This window comes from Pelecanus crispus, chromosome 10, assembly GCF_030463565.1.
Source record: "Pelecanus crispus isolate bPelCri1 chromosome 10, bPelCri1.pri, whole genome shotgun sequence".
Taxonomy (NCBI): domain Eukaryota; kingdom Metazoa; phylum Chordata; class Aves; order Pelecaniformes; family Pelecanidae; genus Pelecanus; species Pelecanus crispus.
The window spans coordinates 3624061-3646736 of record NC_134652.1 but is presented as its reverse complement, the minus strand read 5'-3'; the positions used below and the strand labels follow the sequence as shown (position 1 = coordinate 3646736).

The following is a 22676-nucleotide window of genomic DNA, read 5'->3' as shown; positions in this document are numbered from 1 at the left end:
TCTCTAGCCCTTTAAATATCATATCTTGGCTCTAATCTGTAGACAGGCTGGTGCTAAATTACTGTTGTTAAAGACCCATTGGATAGCTCCATTTCTGGAGCAAACGTAAGAAAATCCAATGTAAATAATAAAATTTTGTTGTTACCAACTTTTTACTAGGTATTTTAAAATTGTTTCATATTGTATTTAAAATGCTACTGTAGGCAGAAGCAAAGAAGCTGGAGGATGCCTCAACGTATTTAAGTCTGCCATCCACTAAAATAGAATTGGAGGAAAAGGGACACTCTGCAACAGGGAAGAGCATGCAGAACCTTGGAAGCTGCACCATCAGCAAAGACTCTTTCCAGATTTCTACTCTAGTTTGTTCAACAAAACTTACCCAGAATGGTAAGTTCATAGAACTGCTGGAGCTTCTGCTCCTCGCAGTTGGAGTGGGGTTGTACGTACTGACTTCCCTGCCTTCTCCGTCCCCCTTCCTCTGTGAACGGACGGTGGGTTGTTTGCCACGCGGTCTTGGATCGTCTGGATGCAGCAAAAGCATCTACTGAGAGTGTGTACTACCCAGCCTTTTCTCTGCCCACGGGCTTTGTTTTGCTTTAGAGCTGTACATTTCTCTGAGAAAACAGAGGAATCCCAATTAAATGGAAATGGGAATATTGTTTGCCGTATCGCTGAGACTTTTATACTGAGAACGGGCTGTGTGGCATTTTACTTCTCCGTGGGTATGAATAATAGCACTAAGGAAGAGGGTGAGTTTGCTTTCAGCAGTAGGTAATGTCTTGGCTCTGCTCCCAAATAAGCTGTTTTATGTTATTTCCAAGGTGCAATACCCTTCTCTTATGCCTGAAGAAAGCTCTGATGTTTTCTTGTGTTGGGCAGAAGGGATATGAGCATGAGAACGTGTTGCATGGAGGTCACTCTCATGTTCACATATCCTCACATGAGCACAGAGTACCAGGAATGGAGTTGGCATATTTTGTTCCTTTTAAAACTTGCTTTATATATGTTTTTCATGTGTATTTGTCAGCTGGCTGGCTGCACCCAAAGGCTGTGGAAAGTAACGCTGATCACAGCCACCAAGGCAAATATTTCACATTTCCAGACTGTGCCCTCTCTGTAATTTTTGTGCTTCGTTGCCATGGAGCGGTCCCTTGTTCTCTTCGCTGCACCAGGAGTAGAGTCGGGAGTGTGGGTGGGTCATTGAGACGTGAGTGAGTCATGCCAGGGAACGGGATCATTCCGTCGTGACTCATGAGAAGGGAGGGTTCGGTTCCCATAGATCTGTCGGGAGTCGAGGTTGGGGATGAGGAGGGCTTGGGACGGGGGTGAGCGGGAATAATGATCGCGTTGTCACGTTGATGAGTTCTCCTCTGTCCAGGGGGAAAGTTACTACTCTGGTACGACTTCGTAGTCAACTCACAATTTTATTGCAGTGTTTTTCAGCGTCATCTCTGTTACAGCACATCCTAGGTGTTTCGTATTCAGAGCACATCAGATTCACTGCAGTCTGGCAGTCTTACAGCCTAAGAGGGTGTTTAGCAAAAAAATTCGGAAAGTGTACTGGAATTTCATAGCAAAGATGGGATCATAGCTCAACAGTAACGCTGTGGTTTTGAGGTTTTGTAGAATGCAGAAACCAGCATGTGGAATTGAGCTGCTTTTTGTTTGTGATCTGATTAGGGTTGTTTTTTGGTTTTTTTTTTTTTTCTTTCTCCCCTCAGTCTTTCCTACTGCTTGTTAGTACTTAGAAGTATTTCATACTGCTCAATATATTGACGTTGCTTTTGCAGAACTGTTATTGAAATTAAGACTGAGCATTGTTGCGTGCTTAATTTACATACAATTTGCTTTGAACTTTTGACCTTTATTTAATGTTACTGTTAATTATGTTGTCTGTGAACCCTTTTTTCTCAAAGTTGCCAAAGCCTTTTCTCTTCCTTCAAAGTATTTTGACATTATTAAACAAGACCACCATGTATCCTTAAGCAATTTAGAAAAAAAACCCCAAATTTCATCATTAAATTCCTCCCTCAAGTATCAGTTTTCTTCTAAAAATTGGTAGTGCTGTTCAGATTATAGTTTCTGAAGCTGATTTTTAGCTTCTGTAAAATTGTTGGTTAATACTCTTCCTTTAATTTTCTTAAAAATAAGTAAGTAAAAATCCATTATTATCCTCACTTACCAAAATCTTGAGCCAAAACATAATCTTCTCCTTTTGGTCATCTATAATAATTCCAAATGGAGGGTGAAGAAAGAACTGGCTTAAAGACTTATTTTTAGTAATTCTGAAAGCATGTTAATAAATCATATGGCTCTTTCTGCATCGTATTTGATGTTGCAGACTATCTTTTTGTATATAAGCTCTTTGTACACTCACTTGACTTCATGTCTCTATGAACTGTAAGTTACTACTGTTGCTTTTCTGTTAGTAATTGATGTTCTTAGCATTTGAAAAGTCTCCAAAATAGCAAACTTGGCCACTGGTAAGACTTCAGCTATTTAATTTGGGAGAAAGTGATAGTATGAAGTATCTACTTAGCTAACGTTTGAGCAGTTGTTACTGAGCTGTGGCAGAATATATTAAAGCAACGCATTTTGGGGCCTTTGCTTAGATTTTGCATTTAATTTTGAGGAAGAGTAGCAATGTAAGCTCTTCAGTAATCAATGAGAAGATCAGGTCCTGGAGGCATCAGAGGTTGCTGTTCATCGTCACTTTGCCTCTTGGCCAGATTCTTCTCCTTTGCCATCTGAGGCAGAAGAGAATGTTCTTCCTCTCATATCCACAGGACTACGGCAGTGCATGCCTTTATTTTTATTCTGCTCTCAAGATGTTCTGTAACAAATATGTCCTTTATGGGCTGAAGAAACACTTTGACATAAACATCAAGTGCACTTTTGCGTAATGAAATAGAGCTTCTGTATTAAAACTCTGGAATTTAAGAATTGATATGAAACAGTGTCAAACTACAGACGTGTGTGTTGAAGTCATGACCGACGGTGCCACAATCACCTGATGTATTAACGGCAGCGTGGCACTGGGTCCCCCCTTCTCTAGGGGGTGGTTGACTCTGATGCCTCACGTTTGCTTTTCAACTCTTCATATCTTGTGGGGCATTGAATGCATCAGTGGACACCCCAAGTTTGTGGGGTTTTGGGTTGGGTTTTTTTTTTATTGTTATTATTTTTATTTTTTTTAAATTGGTTTTCTTTGGTTTTGTTTGTGTGAGGTTTTTGGGTTTGGGGTTTGGGTGGTTTTTTTTTTTTTTTTGAGGTCAGAAGTGAGACATTTGATCCCCTATGGGATATCTGCTGGCACTTGACAGCTTCTCAGTAGATCTCTCTGGGGTGGGAAATGGTGGGCCTTCTGTTCTCAGGGCAGATGGTTAGCAAGTCTCTTTTGACTTTGTTCCTGATGTCATGTCCAAGTCAGGGTTGTGCGTTGATTTTTGTTTTCCTTTTTCTGAGTAGCGTGTTGAGCTATGGCAAACTGAGGTCTTGTTTTCTCCTGCAAAGGCAAGGCAGATTTGGTTTTTGAATCTTCTTTTTCTGCCAACTAGAAGCTGGAGGTACCAGGAAATGCAGAAGGAGGGGCAAAATGGCATCACAAGCAACATCCCCCTCTATGTGAGGACTGCCTGTGGGTAGGAAATCTTACCAGTGCCTCTTGCAGGGCTATCAGGGTGGATGTCCTTTATTCTCAGGGTGATGGGAATAGAACTGAAATCACATTAATGGGCTTGCTGGAAAACTTTTCTGATTACCAGTAGCCAGAGAGCTGTCTAGTGTTCTACCTGTGTATTAGCTGTTGTGAAACACCCAGGGTGTCTGTAAGGCTTATTGAAAGTAGTTCCATGTTGTCTCCTCTGCCTGAAGGGCTCCAACTCAAATCTTTTTAGCAAGGCCTGCTGGGACAGGACAGGGAGTGATGGGTTTAAACTACAGAAGAATAGATTCAGACTGGCCATAAGGAAGAAATGTTTTACAGTGAGGGCGGTGAGGCACTGGAAGGGGTTGCCCAGAGAGGCGGTGGAGGCCCCATCCCCAGAACCATCCCAGGCCAGGCTGGACGGGGCTCTGAGCACCCTGGGCTGGTTAAAGCTGTCCCTGGCACTGCAGGGGCTGGGCTGGGGGGGCTCTGAAGGGCCCTGCCCACCCAAACCATTCCATGAGTCTATGAAACCTCTAGATAATAGTGACTGTTACAGATAGGAGTCAAGACTTCAAGGAACCAAGGAGACTAGGCTTTCCGAAAACAGTTGAGAGGAATTTTACTTAGTCATTTAGCACAACTGATGATTTAAAAAAAAAAAAGCAATAGATGTGACAAATTCAGGTGCTACAGCGGCATAAAAATGAAGATGTGAATACAGAATTAAATAAACCAAATCATAAAAAGTGGAAAATCAAATGCTTGAAGTCAAGAGGGAAGATTATTTCAAAGAACACATGGAAATTTAATTAGAGTGGAAATATTATCTAACTTCAGTTCAGTGACTGGGGTTTGAGAAAGGTTTGGGTATCTCTATAGGGAAGCATTTGCATAGATACTGGTCAAGGAAAGTGTATAACCAGGAGGTTGGACCACTTGCTTCCAATTGCTAAATAAGATGTAAAAGAAAATCTTCATATGTAGTCAATAGAATCATAAATTATATTGACCCAAATAAAGTTGCTGTTGGCTGCTTGGCAGGCTAGATGTTTGTCCTAACCCTTTGCAATCGAAAATCCTCGTTCTGTGTTCTTCCTCTGATTATTTTCCAACACATAAATTTCGCTTGACCTAGGCTGACTACAGTAATTACTGTTTACTATAGAATAAAATAGCATTTTACATTCTTATCCTATTCTACTTCCTGTATAATTTTATACCTAGACCTATTAAAAGAGTAGGATTGACTGACTGGTACTTTGCTGGGGTTAATGCTTGTAGTAACAGGGTGACTCCACTGTAACTTATTTTTCTCTTTCTGGTAGTTGGACTGCATTGACATTTTCTGTTCACATATGTATGTTCATTTAACATTTGCTGTGTCATCACGCTGAAAGGACGTGTGGGTTTGTTTTCTTGGGGCAATAGACGATGCCATTCAGAGATAGTCTGTGGGCTGGCTTTTGTTCAGATCATTTCCTTTGTTAAGCTGGTGCCTTTTTAGAAGTCAGAGCGAAACGAAATTCAGTGGTGGAAAGCTGATATACACATATTCATGAAACGTTTTGGATAACCCATGGAGGCATCTTTACTTTTCTTCCACAAGCAATTTTTCTGTTAATGCTGAGTTTCTAAGACTTTGGTTTCAGCTTACAGACTTCTTGTAGGATATATTAAAAAACAAAAAAAAAAAATTAGAAAAATTGAGGGCTTGGATTGTTCAAACCTTTAATGTGCTAAAGCGTTCTTTACTTCTACTCCCAAAGAGATGATAAGAAGGCTTGGTTTAAGTGCTGCTCAGAAGGGAATCTATCCCAAGGAGAACTGCAGTCCATTCCACTAGAAGTAATCTTATTTACTGCCTAGAATAAAAGATTTTGGTGAAAGTATAGTGGCTGCTCTGGGTCTCTGCGTATAATTTCCAGAATATACTCTGCAGATGCGTGTATTGGTATACATTTTGTTGGTTGCTTCAAAAGTTTGAATAAAAGTAGTGAGGGGCTCTTGGTTGGGCGAAGCTGTCTGTCCTTGCTGTTTAAGAGTTATATTGGGCAGAATTCACATGATATTAACCGCGTTGGGGGGGAGAGGTAATACGCAGTGGTAATCCAGTGGCTAAACTGAAGGTAGACAGTCCTTAAGATCTCCTATTTGTCTTGTTTTGGGGGGCTTCTACTGCGGATGACGTACCAGATAGTTCGTTTTGTGCTGAAAACTGACTTTTATTGGGGCAGGGAGGAATTTTTCCCTGGTGCTAGCTTGGCTAAGGCAGGATGAGCTTGGGGTTCTGGGTTTGTGGGCAATTCAGGTCACATCTCAACAAATGCTAGGGTGGGTTTCACTCGCTGGTGCTCCAGTGTGGTGGTTAGATTTACTAGCATGCTTATTTACAGGGGAACCCCAACTGGGAGTTGCCTCGTGAAGAGTTTTCCTTAATGGAAACTGAAAAATGGTCTTGTGGCTCTTTTATTAAAGAGAGAGAGCGTGCTTTCAGTATTCTCTTATTTATCAGTGAATGCTGAAGTGACACAACCTTTACAGCGGGGCGTAGAATTTGGGGACAAGACCGTTCACAGTCGATTTGTTTTGTGATCTGATCTGTACCCCAGCTCTCCATCACTCGGAAGCAACCAAGGAATTTTGGGCGTTATGAGTTATTAAGCAGACAGCTTTCCACTGAATTAGCTTAGTTTGCAACTGTTTGCCTTGCATTGTGCCTTATTTTCTTTTCAGTTTATTCAGTGAGAGCAAAGAAGCTAAAAACATTCATGCTGGAAGAGTCATGGCCCTGTAGATATGACTGTGTTGGTGGCTGACTAATTTCATTTTGGCATCTTTTTCTAAACACACAACTGTTGTGCACAACAAATTAAAACGGAGGGATCCGATTTTCTTGGCCTAGATTTTAATGCTGACATTTCAAAAGCAGTCTGCTTTTTTGAAAGCCTTTCAGAGTTCAAAGCTGGGGAAGGGTCTGGAGCACAGGGCTGGTGGGGAGCGGCTGGGGGAGCTGGGGGTGTTCAGCCTGGAGAAGAGGAGGCTGAGGGGAGACCTGATCGCTCTGCAGCTCCTGGCAGGAGGGGGCAGGGAGGGGGTGTTGGGCTCTTCTCCTATGTAGTTAGCGATAGGACGAGAGGAAATGGGCTCAAGCTGCACCAGGGGAGGTTTAGAATAGATATTAGGAAGAATTTCTTCACGGAAAGGGTGGTCAAGAGTTGGAACAGGCTGCCCAGAGAGGTGGGGGAGTCCCCATCCCTGGAAGCATTCAAAAAACGGGTAGATGTGGCACTTTGGGACATGGTTTAGTCTACCCTTAATTGGTTTAGTGTGGACTTGGTAGTGTGGGTTAATGGTTGGACTGGATGATCTTAAAGGTCTTTTCCAACCTAAACGATTCTCTGATTCTTTCACGATAGCAGTATTGTACTAGGTTCCTGCAGTGTCAGAGGCATGCTAGAAATACGGTGCTGTCCAGTGAAAATGGCTGACCTATGGAAGTAAACCTGTTTGTCCTGAACGTAGTTATGGGGTGCGAGTGAGAGTAAATATCCTGCGTGATCGTGATACAGTTGTTTTTCTCATTCCTAGTTGATCTCTTGGGACTTCTGAAATGGCGATCTAACACAAACCTGTTGCAGCAGAACTTGAAGCAGCTGATGAAAGTGGATGGTGGTGAAGTGGTTAAGGTAACAAATTAACTTCCTTAAAAATAAATTTGGTACCATCATTTTGCTGAATCCCGTATTTTGAAGTATTTGTATCTTTTTGTCTCCCCTCTTACTGCACGCACTTGCAGATTAAATGCGTTCAGGATGCTAATGCCCTTCTCCCTGCCCTCAAAGAACATTTCAGATGTTGAGTACTGGTAAAACGCATGCAAAATGCAAAATTCTGAAAATGTAGGGAGGGGTTTTTTAGCACTTCAGTGAATTTTTATATATAGGTACATGAAGACAGTGGGAGTTTTTCTTTGCAAGATTAAAATATCTTGGAATTCTTACATGGTGATGTGAAATGTATTTTTAACATATGGATGTGGGGCGCAATCCTACTGTGTGCTGCTGGTATTTTTTTAAAAAAAATATTTCTCCTGAAAATATTTAGCTGAGCCAAGTTATTTACATTTGCCAAGGCCGCTGAGTGATGGTAGGGGCCTACATCAAGACAGATTTAGCTGTGGAAAAGAGTAGGCTGGGACCTTATTAAATGTGTTGTAATAAATCAAATCTAAATCATAATAATAATAAAGAAATAAAATATAATAAATAAATAAATCAGATTATGTAATGTATTGGGGACAGATGACCCTTAAGGGCCTGTAGGCTTGTTTTCTTACTTCAGTGGATTTTAATTTGGTTAATAGAAGCATAATGAACGTCTCGTCTTGAAGTAACTTAAAAAATCTGAGACTGCTGATATTATCCTTTACTAAGTAGGGTGAAAATAGTATCTCACATGATTTGTTTTCCAGGAAGGTTCTACCTGCTGCTATTTTGTTGTGGATCATTTGGTAGCTAAAAACTTGCCGCTGCTACTCGCTTCTGCCAGGCTTTGTCATAGTTCTGTCACTTGTGATTTCCCCTCTTCTCCAAATAACATCAGAGTGCGTACAGCGGATTACTGCCTGACGGATATTGGTGATTTTAGAAGCACAGAATGCAACACAAATGAGGTTTAATAAAAGCAATATCGGAGCGAGTTCTCCAGCTGGCAGACGCTCACCCCTCCCTGCACGGTTGCAGGACTCGTATGAAATCAGGCTCCCTTCTCCTTGTTGCAGAGGGATCTGAGCAGAACTTGGTTTATGCATAGGACAGAAGAGTGAATGTTGAAATTTGCTCTCTTCACTGTTTTTCTTCTTTTTTTAAGAAGGCCGTTGTTTACGTTACCCATCTGTTACAGTAATGTTCAGAGAATCTTTGTGTAGGCTGCTCTGTTACACGTTTGCAGTATCTGGCTCGTAACTGTTCCTTTGTATTCTTTCAGCTTTTTTTGTCCTTTGTGTTTTTAAATACAGTACATGGTACGGGCTATGTATATTACAAAAAGTACGCATTTGAGAAACCATACTCAAATTTTCTGGTAAACTATTTCTGTTTTTTAAAACTCCAGTAAAATACCTCTGCCTACTGGTGCTGATTTATCGCTAAGCAGAGATCAGCCGCGATACTCGTTCTGTGATTGTTTCGTTAGTGTGTGGGAACTGTAAATGTTAGCTCCCTTTGACAGAGGCTCTGACTCCATTTACGCGGAGGGTCTGTAGGGTATGAGAATGTACGCTAATAGTCTAGAAATACTGGCTCCCTACCTGAGAAATGTTTTCTTGGTACTTTATACAACAAAAGCATCTGTCCTGTGTTCTTCTTGCTGTTACATGAAGTCCTTGAGAACAGATTTAAAACTTGAACTCTACTAACGAAGGTCAGGTATGAGCTGGATTTCCCCCAGAACCCAAGTCTAAAATCAGCTGCAAGCATTTTGGCTTTTCTGCTTTTTCGCCTTTGGATATTAGTAACAGGAACTGTGGCTCCGTGTTCACTTGTTTTGAGGAGGTTTGGCATTCAGCAGTGTTCAGTGAGCTGCTAAATGGAGGTTCATTCCTGAGATTTAACTCTGGGTTTAGTAGATAGTCCAAGTGAATCATGTTTCATCTAGGAGACTCATTGCATAGCTAAAAATTTTGAAGGGAGGAAGGTGGGAGTCGGGCTGTTTCTTCATCGCTTCCACAATGCCTCTTTGTAATTGCCTCTTTGTAATTGCAATCTCAGGAATCAGTTGCCTTCTGTTTGTTCAGACGTTCTTCCCCAACTAGACCCTACAAGATCAAAGCCATTTTTACGTCATTTGAGACAGACTTGCTGGAACAATCCATGTTGAACCCCTTCTCTCTCAACCAAAACAAATACAAACCGAGGCCGTGATCCATCCTCATTCTGCCTTGGAGGAGCCCATGTCGGTTTTGTGTCATCTGGTGGAAGAAAATGCTCAGACACAGAATCCCATGCTGATAAAACTGAATGCATTGATGAGTATCTCTGGTCTGTGCATGTCCTACTTGTCACTGGGAAGAAAGTCTGTAATTATACATGCGTAAAACAGCTTTTATCCCTCTGCTTAACTTGGGTCCCCTGACACTAATCTGCTTTTACTTTCGTGTTGCACAGATCAGGGTGTCCAGCCAGCTGGCTAGTGAAGACTCTTCCCGTGTTACAGTGCTAGTCCTGTAGGTTTTGGGCTGGGGCAGAAGGTTGTGTGCTCTGTTTCCCATGCCTGCATGTATGCTCTCATTGGAAATTGTGGAGCCGAGTTTACGCAGTCGGGAAAAGCGGTATGCTGTGCACTTTGCGTTGCTCAGCTCAAAACCGCTGAGGATGACTTGATTTACTTGGCATGAGGCTGAGTTGCTTGTCTGGTTTGTGCTCTGAAACATCGGTTTTCAGAAACTGCATGATCCTGTTGACTGTCTGTTGAAACTGAGTTTTGAAATATATTTTTGTTCATTCACTGTAATAGATTAAACTTACTGCTAAGGTGTACCCAGTGTGATTTCTGACCTTTTTTTTTTTTTTTTTTAAATTTGAGTGATATGGATCTATAGATAATCAACTTAATTAGCAAATAATTTGCTGAAAAAATGTTAAATTTTCCTTTTTTCAGCTAACTTTTAAAATGTCATTACTTTGTAAAATATATAAATGAAAGCAAGTATGTCTGTAGAAACCTGTGTGACATCTGAATTTCATTTTTCCTGTAAAATGATGAATTGTGTATTTGTAGTTTCTTCAAGATACATTGGATGCACTTTTTAACATCATGATGGAGAACTCGGAGAGTGAGACGTTTGACACATTAGTGTTTGATGCTTTGGTAAGTTTGCATTGGGGATGGAATAAAATGTAGGTACTGCAATGATGAATAAATAAAACAAACATGGTGTAAATGCTAGAATGAAGATTACTAATGAAAAAGGTCTTATTAGCTATTAATTATTCATTATTTAATTTAAAATGCATGGAAGGCTTTTACTATGGTTGAAGTTTCAGTTGGACTTGATGGAAAGGGGGTTGGATTACATCATGTCATCCTCCCCGAAAAGTTGGAAGCAATCAAGTCCAGTCATTTTAGTGGATTAACAGCAGAATTTAGGACAGAAACAGAAAGTTTCTGCTTGGAACAGAAAACTTTGTTATGAACAGGAAGTTTTCACAGGAAAAGAGAATATTAATATATTGGGAGGATAATCAAAAGCCAAAGTCTGTGTGGTTTTAATGGTATTAATGTGTCTTATCTGAAAATAGAGGTGCGTGAATGTACAATATTAAAGATTTTTTGAGGACAGTGCAATAATTGTGCTGTTTTTTCAGGTATTTATCATTGGACTGATTGCTGACAGAAAATTTCAACATTTTAATCCTGTCTTGGAAACCTACATTAAGAAGCATTTCAGCGCTACGTTAGCCTACACGTAAATTTTAAAAATTACTTTTTGTAATGTAGCTTGCACACTTTTTCCAGATAACGTTATTCAGTTACTTGTTTACGTAGTTTAATTAGGAATTTGCCCATGGAGCTTGGGAGGGTGGGAGCTTCTTGAAGAAGGCTGGAGATAGTGTGCCTTTTGTGTGTCTTTCTCTATTGAAATAACACTAGTAAAATTTTTGGTCATTTGCAAGGAGGAAGTCTTGATTTTCTTGTGTTGAAGGAAGGGATGATTTGACTACTTCAGGAATTGTTTTGTAAGGAAAGTACTCATAAGCAATTCTCAGTCATCTTGAGAAAGAAATCTCGCCTATTTAAGATGCTTCAAATATATGTTGTTGGGTGCATTAAATTGATGTTCTACCCTGTATTATCTGCGTTACTGTCACTTTGGGGAGGAAGCAGTGAAGAACAAAAAACCAAAGGTCCATTATGTTTTCTGTCTTAAGTTATTTCTTGACAGTTAGGTTCTTTGCTGCTGCTTCAGACTATTAGCGTCGGAGGAAAACCATATAATGGATAGCTTTGCAGTGTTGGGAGGAAAACAAATGCAAAACGGGAAGCCTGCTGTGCACTTTGCTGTTATACAGTCTCTATTACGTGACCAGAAAACGTTTGAGAAGTATTGATTTTTAAAATAGCGACGAAGAGTTGGGCCTTTAGTCGCAGCTTTGATATTACGATCGCTTCACTGAGTTACAGCCGCTGTTGGAGCCTTCGTGGGAAGTGGGGAAAGGCTGACGCATCCTCCAGCATCTGGTTTTGTTAGCAAGAGCTGAAGGCGGCCCTTTCGCTGGCGGGGTGGAGAGCATCCTTCCCTTCCTTGCATGCAGGGAGGCAGAAGCAGGTTTAAGCTCGAGGATGCCGGAAGACGTGAATTCCGGCTTGACTTGTGCCCGTGGACGTGACAGATCCCTGTCCCCTCCCTGCCTTTTGTGACACAAGTTTGTTTAAGGAAAGAAAGGTTGCATTGACAATACCTAAGTGGTTACTTGAAATTCCTAGGCAGTTTACTCCTATTAAAATAACTGCACATATATCAAGATACCTGTCTACTCAGTGTTCTTTTCGGTTAGTGGTACATAACGTTGTACTTATTTACTTTTAGTGTGAATGTTGAACCGTACAGTCTAGCTAGGATGATTTAAAATGGAATTGCTTGTAGTTGCATTAAAATCACAGTTTATATTCATTGGAAGGGAGGTAGTTGAAATAGTATTATTTTTAAAATTGTTTTCACTTTCAAGTTTGATAGACTTTAAAGCGTGGAATAAGAGAATTTCCAACTGGTGTTGTATACATTTTTGAGAAATAAATTTCACAAATTCTAGCCCAGAAATCCATGGGAAAACTATGTAAAGGGGAGGCCTTTTTTAATGAAGAAACTCCCATTCTATGTGTTTTAACAATGTGTTTGTATTTAATTTAATTATTTTTATTAGTAGTAGTTGCATCTTTATAATAGCCTAAATGTAAATATCCCTAAATATCCAGTAGAAAATAAGTCTCATTGAGATTTGCCGTATTGCTTGTATGTTGAATGCTTTTATGGGTCTGTGTTTTCTCTTTTTTTTTTTCTCAAGAATAGGTTGCAGCTACTTCCCAGCAAAAACAAGAACATAATGAGTTTATTAGTTGCATAATTAATTTTGTAACTTGGTGGGCACTACTTAGGCACAGAATTTTTCTTTAAACCCTTCAAAATTGAAATTCTCTGAGTGCATACTTGTAACTTGTGTGTGGTTTTGTTTTTAAACAGAAAACTGACTAAAGTTTTAAAAACGTACGTGGATAATGCTGAGAAGTGTGGTATCACCGATCAGCTCTTTAAAGCTATGAAAGCTTTGGAGTACATCTTCAAGTTCATTGTGCGGTCCAGGATATTGTTCAATCAGTAAGTATGGCGAATGTTGAAACCTCTTGTAATTCCCATTGACGGTATTGTTCAACACGTGTCTCAGTTATAACACCACAAGCTAAACGTGCTCAATATTGCACTGTTTTAGAAATATCTTAAGTTGTTAGAATTTATTTCAGGAGGCAGCTGTCCCCTAAGAGCGAGCCAGATTTCCTTAATCTTGAACCCAGCCACATGGGAAGTAGTACACAGGAGAAACCTGCGTCCGAGATGTCTATCTTACGTAGCAGCGCACTGCGAAAATCATGATGTGTTGCAGCTCTCTATAGTTTAGGTTTCTGAACAAATAAAGCTTGCCGCTATTTGGCAAACTTTTGTTAATAACTCTGATACTGTGACTGAAATGTTGAAGCTACCGAGTAGCCGTGCTGCCCTGTCCCTCATCCACGCCTGGGCTTTGCTAGTGCCTTTCTTCCGACGGCTGCCAAAGTCTGGGAAGGCTGAAGGTATTGAAAATTTTGCAGCAAAGCAAAGGGACAGCGTTTCTGGGTGGGAAACGTGACGTTTGGCCTTGCGTGGTGCTCGCAGGGCTCAGGGGGAAGCTGTGGCTTGCAGAGGGCTTTATTCACAGGCCAGACGTGGAGGGGGAAGAGAGTCAGAATAGATGGACAGCGAGGGGGAGAGGGAGTACGAGATGTGCCTTTTTTGACACGCTGCCTCGTAAAAGAAAACCACAAGTGTTGCTGGAGTTAAACCCTGTCGGGGTTCAGCCCCAGCCCCAGCTCAGCCCCACGCAGCTGCTCACTCACTGCCCCTGCTCCGGTGGGATGGGGGAGAGAATCGGAGGAGTGAGAGTGAGAAACACTCCTGGGCTGAGGTAAGAACAGTTTAATAATTGAAATAAGGTAAAATAGTCATGATAATAATAACAATATAATAATGATAATAATAATAATGATATCCAAAGCAAGTGATGCACAGTGCAATTGCTCGCCACCCGCCGACCGATGCCCAGCCAGTTCCCAGCAGCGATCGCTGCTCCCCGGCCAACCCCCCCAGTTTCTATACTGCCCATGACGCCGTATGGTATGGAATGGCCCTTGGGGCAGTTGGGGTCAGCTCTCCTGGCTGTGCCCCCTCCCAGCTCCTTGTGCCCCTGGCAGAGCAGGGGAAGCTGCAAAGCCCTTGCCTGGCATAAGCAGCGCTGAGCAACAACTAAACCATCAGCGTGTTATCAGCGTTATTCTCATCCTAAATCCAAACCACAGCACTGTGCCAGCTACTAGGAAGAAAATTAACTCTATCCCAGCCGAAACCAGGCCAAGCCCACGAGCTCGGAGCTCCCCAGGGCCCCCCTTGTCAGAGCAGAAGGAAACCACTGGTGCTCGGTTGCAGTTGGTAGGGCCCCGCCGTCTCAGCAGGTTTCAGGGAGCCAGACGGGAAAGTGGACAGAAAGAAGGGCTGCAGAGGCCTTCTCCTCAAGAGCGATAGTGGTTTTTGACAGGAGAATGATTTGGGTTTCTATAAGCGCTCTTTCTGTGCCTGCGGGGGGGCCGCTGTCTGCTCCCCGCTCGGCTTCCTGCGTGGTGAAGGCCGCGCGGCTCTGGGGCGCTGCCGCAGCCGGCCTCCGCCCGAGAAGTCAAGCGTAAATAATTGTTCTAAGTTAATTTGGAAGTCAGTACTGTGTTTTATATACTAAAAAAGTTATAAAACAAGTTGATGATGTATTCGTCTTCATTTAGATTCAGTCCTTTTACTACTTGTTAGCGATGGTTACAGCCTTATTACGAGGGATTTATGTAGAGCTCTGACGTTACCATCTTCACCAACCTTTCTCTAAATTAAAGATTGTAATTTATTTCTCTAGGAGTCTTGCTGTGAGATTCATAAAATGCTGAATGTCACTTGTACCGTTTGCAGGTCCTACAAATCACTTCAAAACAGAAAAAAAAAAAAAATATCTCTTGCTGCAGATTAGATTTACAGACAATATGACCCTCTAGTATTGGCCGTTGGGTTTCCTCGCGCTAAACACTAATTCGCAGTTCTTTAGTGTTGGAAGACGCAGCTCTCTGACAAGGGATTAATCAGCGAAGCTGCTGAATGCTGAATGACACCATGATTTGTTCTGCCCTAAGACTTAAATCCTGCCGGAGGTGTGCGGGTTGGAGTGATTATAATGCAGAAGTGTAGCGGTGTTCGGAAATATCATTAGTGTTTTACTGAGAAATCCCAACGAGCGAACAGAAACTTTTATTAAAAAATATTACATATTTTTAACTTTAGTAATATGGCAGCGGACTGAATATATGGAGTGTTTTAGCAGTGTGATTGCAGGCAAGCTTCAGTTCTGGATAAATACATAGAAGCCTAGTTCATCTAGTTAGATTTGTCACCAGGCTTTGTTTGTTTGGTATATCAAGGTTTATAAAGGCAAAATATTATAAGTGAACTTTAGAAATATCTTTATTTGGTTTACTCAGTAATGATCCCAGTGGATCCGTTGCATTTACAACAATCTTAAAATTTTGAGCGCAGTGCTAGAAGGGTCAACTTGGTGTAATACTGGTTTTCTTGTAGCTGCAGCGTTTTTGTCCATTATTGGGTGCATTAAATAAACATATGTTAATAACTGACAGTAGAAACACATTTCTGACTAACTTGTTTATTTTTATTACAATTTCCTCTTTGAAAAGCAAAGCTTTTGTCTGAAGCAGTTTGATTTATTGGACTGTCAAGTTTAGTTACTCCTTATATTGGTATTAGTTTCACCTCTCTAATCTGTTCAGGGGGACACTGAAATCCATTATTGAAATTGGGAGTTAACAAGTAATTTGTCCTGCATAACCCCCAGTTTTAGCCTAAAAGGGAAATAGAAGTTTGCACAGCAAAATAACACAATTTAATGTTTCTTCTGTAGCATTCATTTCCCCTGTGTACCGGTTAAATAGCTTTTTTTAATATCTGGCTCCCAAAGGTTTATGAACACAGCACTAAAAATGATACACGCTAGTTTCAGTGTAAAGCAGCAAGAACATTCTGAACTCCATGCTTATCTTAAAAAGATAAGTCCCTTTCCTTCCGTAATAGGTGGTCCATCATGATGGCTTCAGACACGAAGAAATGATGCTACGGCTGTACGTACAAAACTCCTGGGTGTGGTGCTCCTTCTGAGCTGCAGACCTTCTTACTGGGTTTAACCCCAGGAGAAAATGGAAGAAAATAGTGGGGAACTGAACGTTTGCTGGGAGCTGCTCTAATGGGTCTTGGGTGCAAAAGGTTTAGGTGAGCTCAGGGACGGAGCTAGTGGAACCAAGGAGGGCTTCGGAAGCCCCGTTGCTGTTGGATGAGGCTCTTGGAGGCAATCAAAGCCAACGGGCTAAGCATGGGGTTTTAGTTGGGGAAAAAGTCCCATCTGGTGTTGATAAACACCCCTGTTTAGATTTGACCTGCATGCCAGGTTCTCCTGGGCTTCTTTCAAGTGCTGATTTTTTTTTTTTTTTTTTCTTTTTTTGCGGGGGGGACACACGACGGGACTTAACATGTGTCATGTTAAATCTGTATAGCTGAGGTTCAAAAAGTGCATTTGCAACAGCCCTTATGTAGGTGAGTCATGCATATTGCCAAAGGGGGGAAAAAATTTAAAGGATTTATGTGGAGCTCGTGGTCTTCTCCCCCTCCCTTTCCATTTCATGGTGCAAATTATCTCATCCTATACCTGAACCAAAGATCGTGCTGCATTTAAAATATTCAAAGGAGTTTCAGGAACATTCATTCCTGTGCTGTACTGAACCAGTGGACCAAGTTCTTCAGCTCGGCTGTGTACTTTTTGCCTTTGGTGTTGCTCAGGCGTCGCAGGGCGGTTTTTATCCCCCTGAAAGCGTCTGGCAGAGAGAGAAAGAGGGGTCGCGGTGGGCAAATCAGCTCTGAAAAATCCCTCCTGAAGGCGCGGGGACCTGCCTTGTGAGCTTCCGTTCTTCTGTGGCTGCTGTGCTGACATGGGAAACCGAGCCTTGGCTAGCTTAGTGCCAGCCAGCCAGGAACGCGAGGTGAAATGCATTTTAACCGTACCGTTCCTTTCCCGTGGAAAATGCAGGGGTTTTTAGCAAACAGTGGGTTGATAGGCTTTCTGTCCCGCTGCTGCGTGGGCACGTGGGATCGGGCCACCGCTGAGGGATTCGCTGTGACTTGGAGGCGTAAACAAAAATACTGGATGTGGCATTTTACATGGGAAGCTTCAAAATAAAAATCTGTTCTTCCTGCTGACCCAGCTCGGCCAGTCTGTCTTGTCTTTAGTTTTTTGTGAAAGCAAGCTCTTGGTTCAGTGGAGAAACTTGTAGAAATTCTTGAACTTGAAAGTAATGCGATGAATTACCATCTGTCATTTGAACAGACTTTTTGAAAATGTATTTCTATTTAGTTAGATCGTGCTTATGAAACCCAATTATTTTTCAGACTTTATGAAAACAAAGGAGAAGCAGACTTCAGGGAGTCTCTGCTGCAGCTCTTCAAGTCCATCAATGAGATGATGAGCAGCATCTCCGATCAAACTGTCATAGTGAAGGTACGTACTTTACAGGTCTCCATCTGAGCTTTGCTTTCGCATCCTAAACCACACTTAGGTGGCCGATGAAGTGTGCGCTTGTGTTTGTCCCCAAAAGCATATTCTACCTCAGATGTGGTTAATACTTAGTGCTTCTAATGAAGGGTTCGTGACTATATCAAGAATGTGCTTCGAACAAGTAAGTTTACTTAAATTGCTGCCAATACCTCACTTTTATTTTTGAAAGAGAACTTAGTGGTTAAATGACGCTTAGCTTATTTAACTTGCATAACCTTCATTTTAAGGTATTTTTAAGGCATTATCTTTAAGATGCTGATGACAGTGTAGATCCTCGTATTCTTATGCACTTATTTATATCCTAGGCTGTTCAGGAACATCAATGTAGTATCTTAAGCCCTGGTACAGGTTTTTAATGGAAAATCGGTAGCGAGTCAGACTCTACTCCACAAACTCCACCCCACACCCTTCTTTTGTCCCTTTAAAATGGTAGCTACTTTCGGTAGTGTTGGCTGGCTCATGGAATTGGGAATGTGGTCTCTGACCTCAAATGAACATGGGTGTTGGTATCACAGAGCAGAAGCATTGAACGATAGGACCGGTAGATTTTTGTATCCAGAGGAGTCTGAGGTCACTGTGCCAATACCGGTCTCATGTCCTGTTGGTGAATCTCTTTCACCATGGAAAAGTACAGGGACTGTCGTAAACGCGTGTTTGATAAGCTGCACCTTGAAGTTCTCCTTGTGGTTCCAAATGGAATTTCTAAAAGGCTGCAACTCTTGACCTAGCCGTGCTGAATCAGTTGGAAGATGATGATCAGAAAGGGCTAAGGATTGGGGTTGAATCTGGGGACAGTTTGACAGCATGACTCGTCCTGCTCAGATGTGCAGTGGTTGTGCATTAGAAGAATTTTTTATAGCAGCTGGATGGATGCAAAGACAGACAGTGGCAAAGCACTGTGCCAGTGCAAGAGGTTCCTCTTGAAGGGAGCTGGGAAGAGTACAGCGGGAAAACACCTAAGTCAAAGACACCGGTCCTCTGTAGCTGAGTGCATGCCGGTCTTAGGCTAGTCATACCATGCTGAGCACACAGCAGAAATAGATAGTGCGGATAAAGCTGCTGAGTCTGAATATTTTAGGCAGGAAGACTGAGACTGTATCATCTGATAACAAAATAGGGATATTGCATGTTTCAGGAAAGCTGTATTTTCATTCCGTTGACAAAGTATCTAGCCTGAATGGAAATTGGTAAGTTTGAGTCAGTGGCTCAAAGTGTGCTGTCTGGTGTTTTACAAATAGGATGTTTTCAGGTTATGAGGACTGAATGTAAGATTTATTTTCCCGAGACTCGTTTGTGAGGCCTACTTCAGGAAGGCAGCTGAACATGAGCTTTTTTTTTCCAACAGTTTATGCCTTGTTTAAAAAAAAAAAAAAAAAATCAAATACCGCAAACGATAGATTTGGTTGTCTTCACCTGAGATGCAGAAAAAGAAGGCAAACTTCCTAGCAAAGGCTAGAGGGATCACACTGTGGCAGTCTGTGCTAGGCCGTGTGTTGTTTCATGTTCCGATCTCTGCAAACTTGGGTAGAGCACATCTACTGTCTGCGTTGGGCTGTGTGAAGTTGCTGGTAGCTGAAGCATTGACAGCTGAGCCAGTGTGGGGTTGTCCGAGAAGTGTGCTTGTGGATGCCTTTCAGAAGCGTTGACAACCTTTCATTCATTATTCATTGCTTTCATCTCCTTTGGACTCTAATTACTTAGCTCTTAGAATACATAATTGTTAGTATCGGCTTTTTGCAGCTCATGAGATTTCTTTTATTATGTTCAATATCCACTGAAGCGCTACAGTTTTTTTCATGAACTAGAAATGCGTGGTTCTATCACAAAGAATAAAATTATTGAACAGGTGGGTAAATGGGGGGGGTTTCTTGAGAGAAAGTGAGGCTGGCTTCTGTGAATCTTGCCTGACAACGCTGTTGGAGTCCTGAGAGCATCTCAGTAACCATGCAAATTGGACATGACATTACAGGCTTCATTCAGCATCTTTATCAGTGAGCTGGAGTTGGCGGTTGAGTACCATGCTAGTGGTGAGGAGCATCAGAAGGACCTCACAGAACTGAGCGGGCTAAAAGCTGAGCTTCAAGGTCGACAAATGTACGGCAGTGCATCTCAGGAGGAGTAGATTAATGCCGGTGTGATGGTCTACTTGAAGCTGGCAGTTGCAGTTTGGGGAAGACGCCTTGGAGTCATGACTGGCAGCTCTCTGGGGTCATCGGTTCCACGCGCAGTGGGCAGGCGAAGAAGCAACAGGGTGTTGGGTGTCAGAGGGATATCGAGATGGTGGCAGGGCTGTCATTTTGTTGTTAGGTACCCTTGGTGCATCCGCATCTTGCGTGCCAGGTGCTGTTCTGGTCTCCGTACCTCAGAAATAGTTACAGGGGTACGGAGAGCCAGGGTTCGGAATGGTGCACCTTCCTGGTGGGTGAGCGGTCTGTGAAACTCTTCTGCACCAAATCCCACCGTACAAGAGGTAGGGTGTACTCGCTGACAATCAGTAGGAGGTTAGTTTAAAACAAGTAAAAGAAGAATCTTTAATTTCTGAAGCTTGCTGTCACAGAGGTTATGGAGGCCGACAGTGTCAGCAGGCCCAGAAAGCGGTTAGGTGGATTTACAGACCACGGCTCCGTAGATGTTCTCCAGGGATGGGTGGAGGTGCAGCCTCCAAAGGATGCTGGGGGAGGCAGGAGGGGAAGGGACCCCAGAAACAGTAAATGGCATCTCTGGTGGCCACCGCTGGAGACGAACGCTGGCCGATACGAACCATTAGTGTGACGCAGTGGGCGTTCCTTGTGCTGTTGGATGTTCTGTTGAAGTTTCGTAGAAGGCTAACGAAGACGAGCAGATAAGTTGCTAGGGCCCTGTGGTGTGCAGTTAAGATCAGCAGATCTAGCTGTAGACGTTTCGGGCTTTTTTTACTGTTTTTAATATATATTGGGGAAGCTAAATAAGTGTATACCAAATAAGTCTGTTTGGAGAGATAAGAAGTTGAAAAGACCTACATAGAAAATTAAGGTGCTTCACATTAAAAGATACAGATGCTTAATTCACACATTTGAATATTTCTATTTCCCCTTGCAAAACTTGTAATCTGTCTTGATAGTTTATCAACGTGAAGCAGAACTGCTGCTGGTAAGTTTTTCCGCAATGTTTGCAACTTTTCTCTTTGGGTTGGTTATACTGAATATTTCCGCCCCCGTTCCCCCCAGCCTGTGTGTTAAGAGAAGTAGCCTTCAAGCTGACACTGTGCGGGGGAGAATGAATGACTGTTCTTAGCAGGAATTACTCTTTATCTGTTCAAATATTTATGTCCTTGTGGAAGCTGATGAGCTGTTTCTGACTGTAGCTCAGATCTTCAGTTACTTAATATTTTGCATTTAAATTGCCCCTTTTTTTTAAATTTAAATTTTTCAAGGCTTTGGGTACATTTTAAAAAAAAAAAAGTTTTCTCAGAGGAAAATTATGAATTGTACAAGGATTTAAGGTTGTAGAGCACAAAAAGAGACTTTGAATTTGTAACTCTGTTAGGATTATGGCTATTCAGAATTTCTTAGGGTAGGGGAGAATTTGTATACGTGGCTGCTTTGCAAACCTGGCTTCAGTTTCAGCCTTTAAGGAAACAAAATCGAGACTATTTTCTGTGGCGGGCAAGTTAAGAGTGGCATCCAGCAGTTTTGTTGACTGCAAGCAGGTATAACTACACAGCATTGATTAAATTTTTCTCAAGACTTAAAAGGAAAAAAAAACAACAAAGAGAAGAGCAAAAGCCCTGTACTGCACCAAAATCATGTTTTGCGTTATCGAGGATGCTTTGACTCCCAGTCTCGTGGCTGGGCAGGGCATTGGGCTGAGCTTTTGCACAGGGTCCTCCAAGGAGCTGGGAGTTGGCCTGGAGCTGGGAAGAGGCGTATCTGCGTCAGCTGTCCGTCCCTCACCGCTTCCCGTGCCGTGCTGGCCAGGGGAGGGGGCTCAAGGGAACCCCAGCGCTGGCTCCGGTCTGCTGCCCGCCGCGTCCGTGCCGTTAGCGGGCACTTTGTGGCTGAAGAACTGGTCACCTGGTCCTTAAGGTGTATATTTGAAGGGGCTGGCTTGGTGTATGCGTGGAAAAAAATGTAATTTTTTTCAGAGTGTAAAGGTCTGTTTCCTGAGTTTTTGGTATTGCAAAATAAGAACAATTTAAAAACATTAGTAAAAGTTTATTTTAAATTTGAGTTGTAATGCTTCAGCTACTGATTTTTACAATAAGTAGGTGTCGGGGCTCAGCCCCAGGCAGCAGCTCAGCACCACACAGCCGCTCGCTCACTGCCCCTGCCCCGGTGGGATGGGGGAGAGAATCGGAGGAGTGAGAGTGAGAAACACTCCTGGGGTGAGATGAGAACAGTTTAATGATTGAAATAAAGTAAAATAGTAATGATAATAATAACAATATAATAATGGTAATAATAATAATAATATCCAAAGCAAGTGATGCCCAATGCAGTTGCTCCCCACCCGCCGACCGATGCCCAGCCAGTTCCCAGCAGCGATCGCTGCTCCCCAGCCAACCCCCCCAGTTTCTATACTGCCCATGACGCCGTATGGTATGGAATGGCCCTTGGGGCAGTTGGGGTCAGCTCTCCTGGCTGTGCCCCCTCCCAGCTTCTTGTGCCCCTGGCAGAGCAGGGGAAGCTGGAAAGCCCTTGCCTGGTGTCAGCACTGCTGAGCAACAACTAAAACCATCAGCGTGTTACCAGCATTCTTCTCATCCTAAATCCAAACCACAGCACTGTGCCTGCTCCTGGGAAGAAAATTAACTCTATCCCAGCCCAAACCAGGACAGTAGGTAAAATATCCATATATTCTTGGAACATGATTTGAGCAGAGCTTTACTAGCATTTATACCTCTTAGTGGACTCAAATATGTTGCAATCAAAACATTAAGGTGTAAGAATGAATAAAACCCACTTTCATCCTAGGCTTAAAGGCAGCAATAGTCAATTCTATAGGCTTGAATTTGAGAAGCTGGTATGGTATAAATGACAATGTTCAAAACAAGGTGGAGTTTGGTTGTTGGGGGGGGTGTCAGTGTTGAC

General features: G+C 42.3%; 1 protein-coding gene across 1 annotated transcript in view; it reads left to right on the top strand.

Annotated features, from left to right (window-relative positions):
* The window catches only part of DOCK1 (dedicator of cytokinesis 1), a gene marked incomplete at its 5' end in the record, with an annotated part of 331885 nt that overhangs the window by 55214 nt on the left and 253995 nt on the right, over nucleotides 1-22676 (top strand). The window contains 6 exon segments of the mRNA XM_075717891.1: nucleotides 204-387; nucleotides 7238-7335; nucleotides 10427-10516; nucleotides 11014-11114; nucleotides 12888-13022; nucleotides 17442-17550. Of these exon segments, the coding sequence (XP_075574006.1) occupies nucleotides 204-387; nucleotides 7238-7335; nucleotides 10427-10516; nucleotides 11014-11114; nucleotides 12888-13022; nucleotides 17442-17550 (717 nt within the window).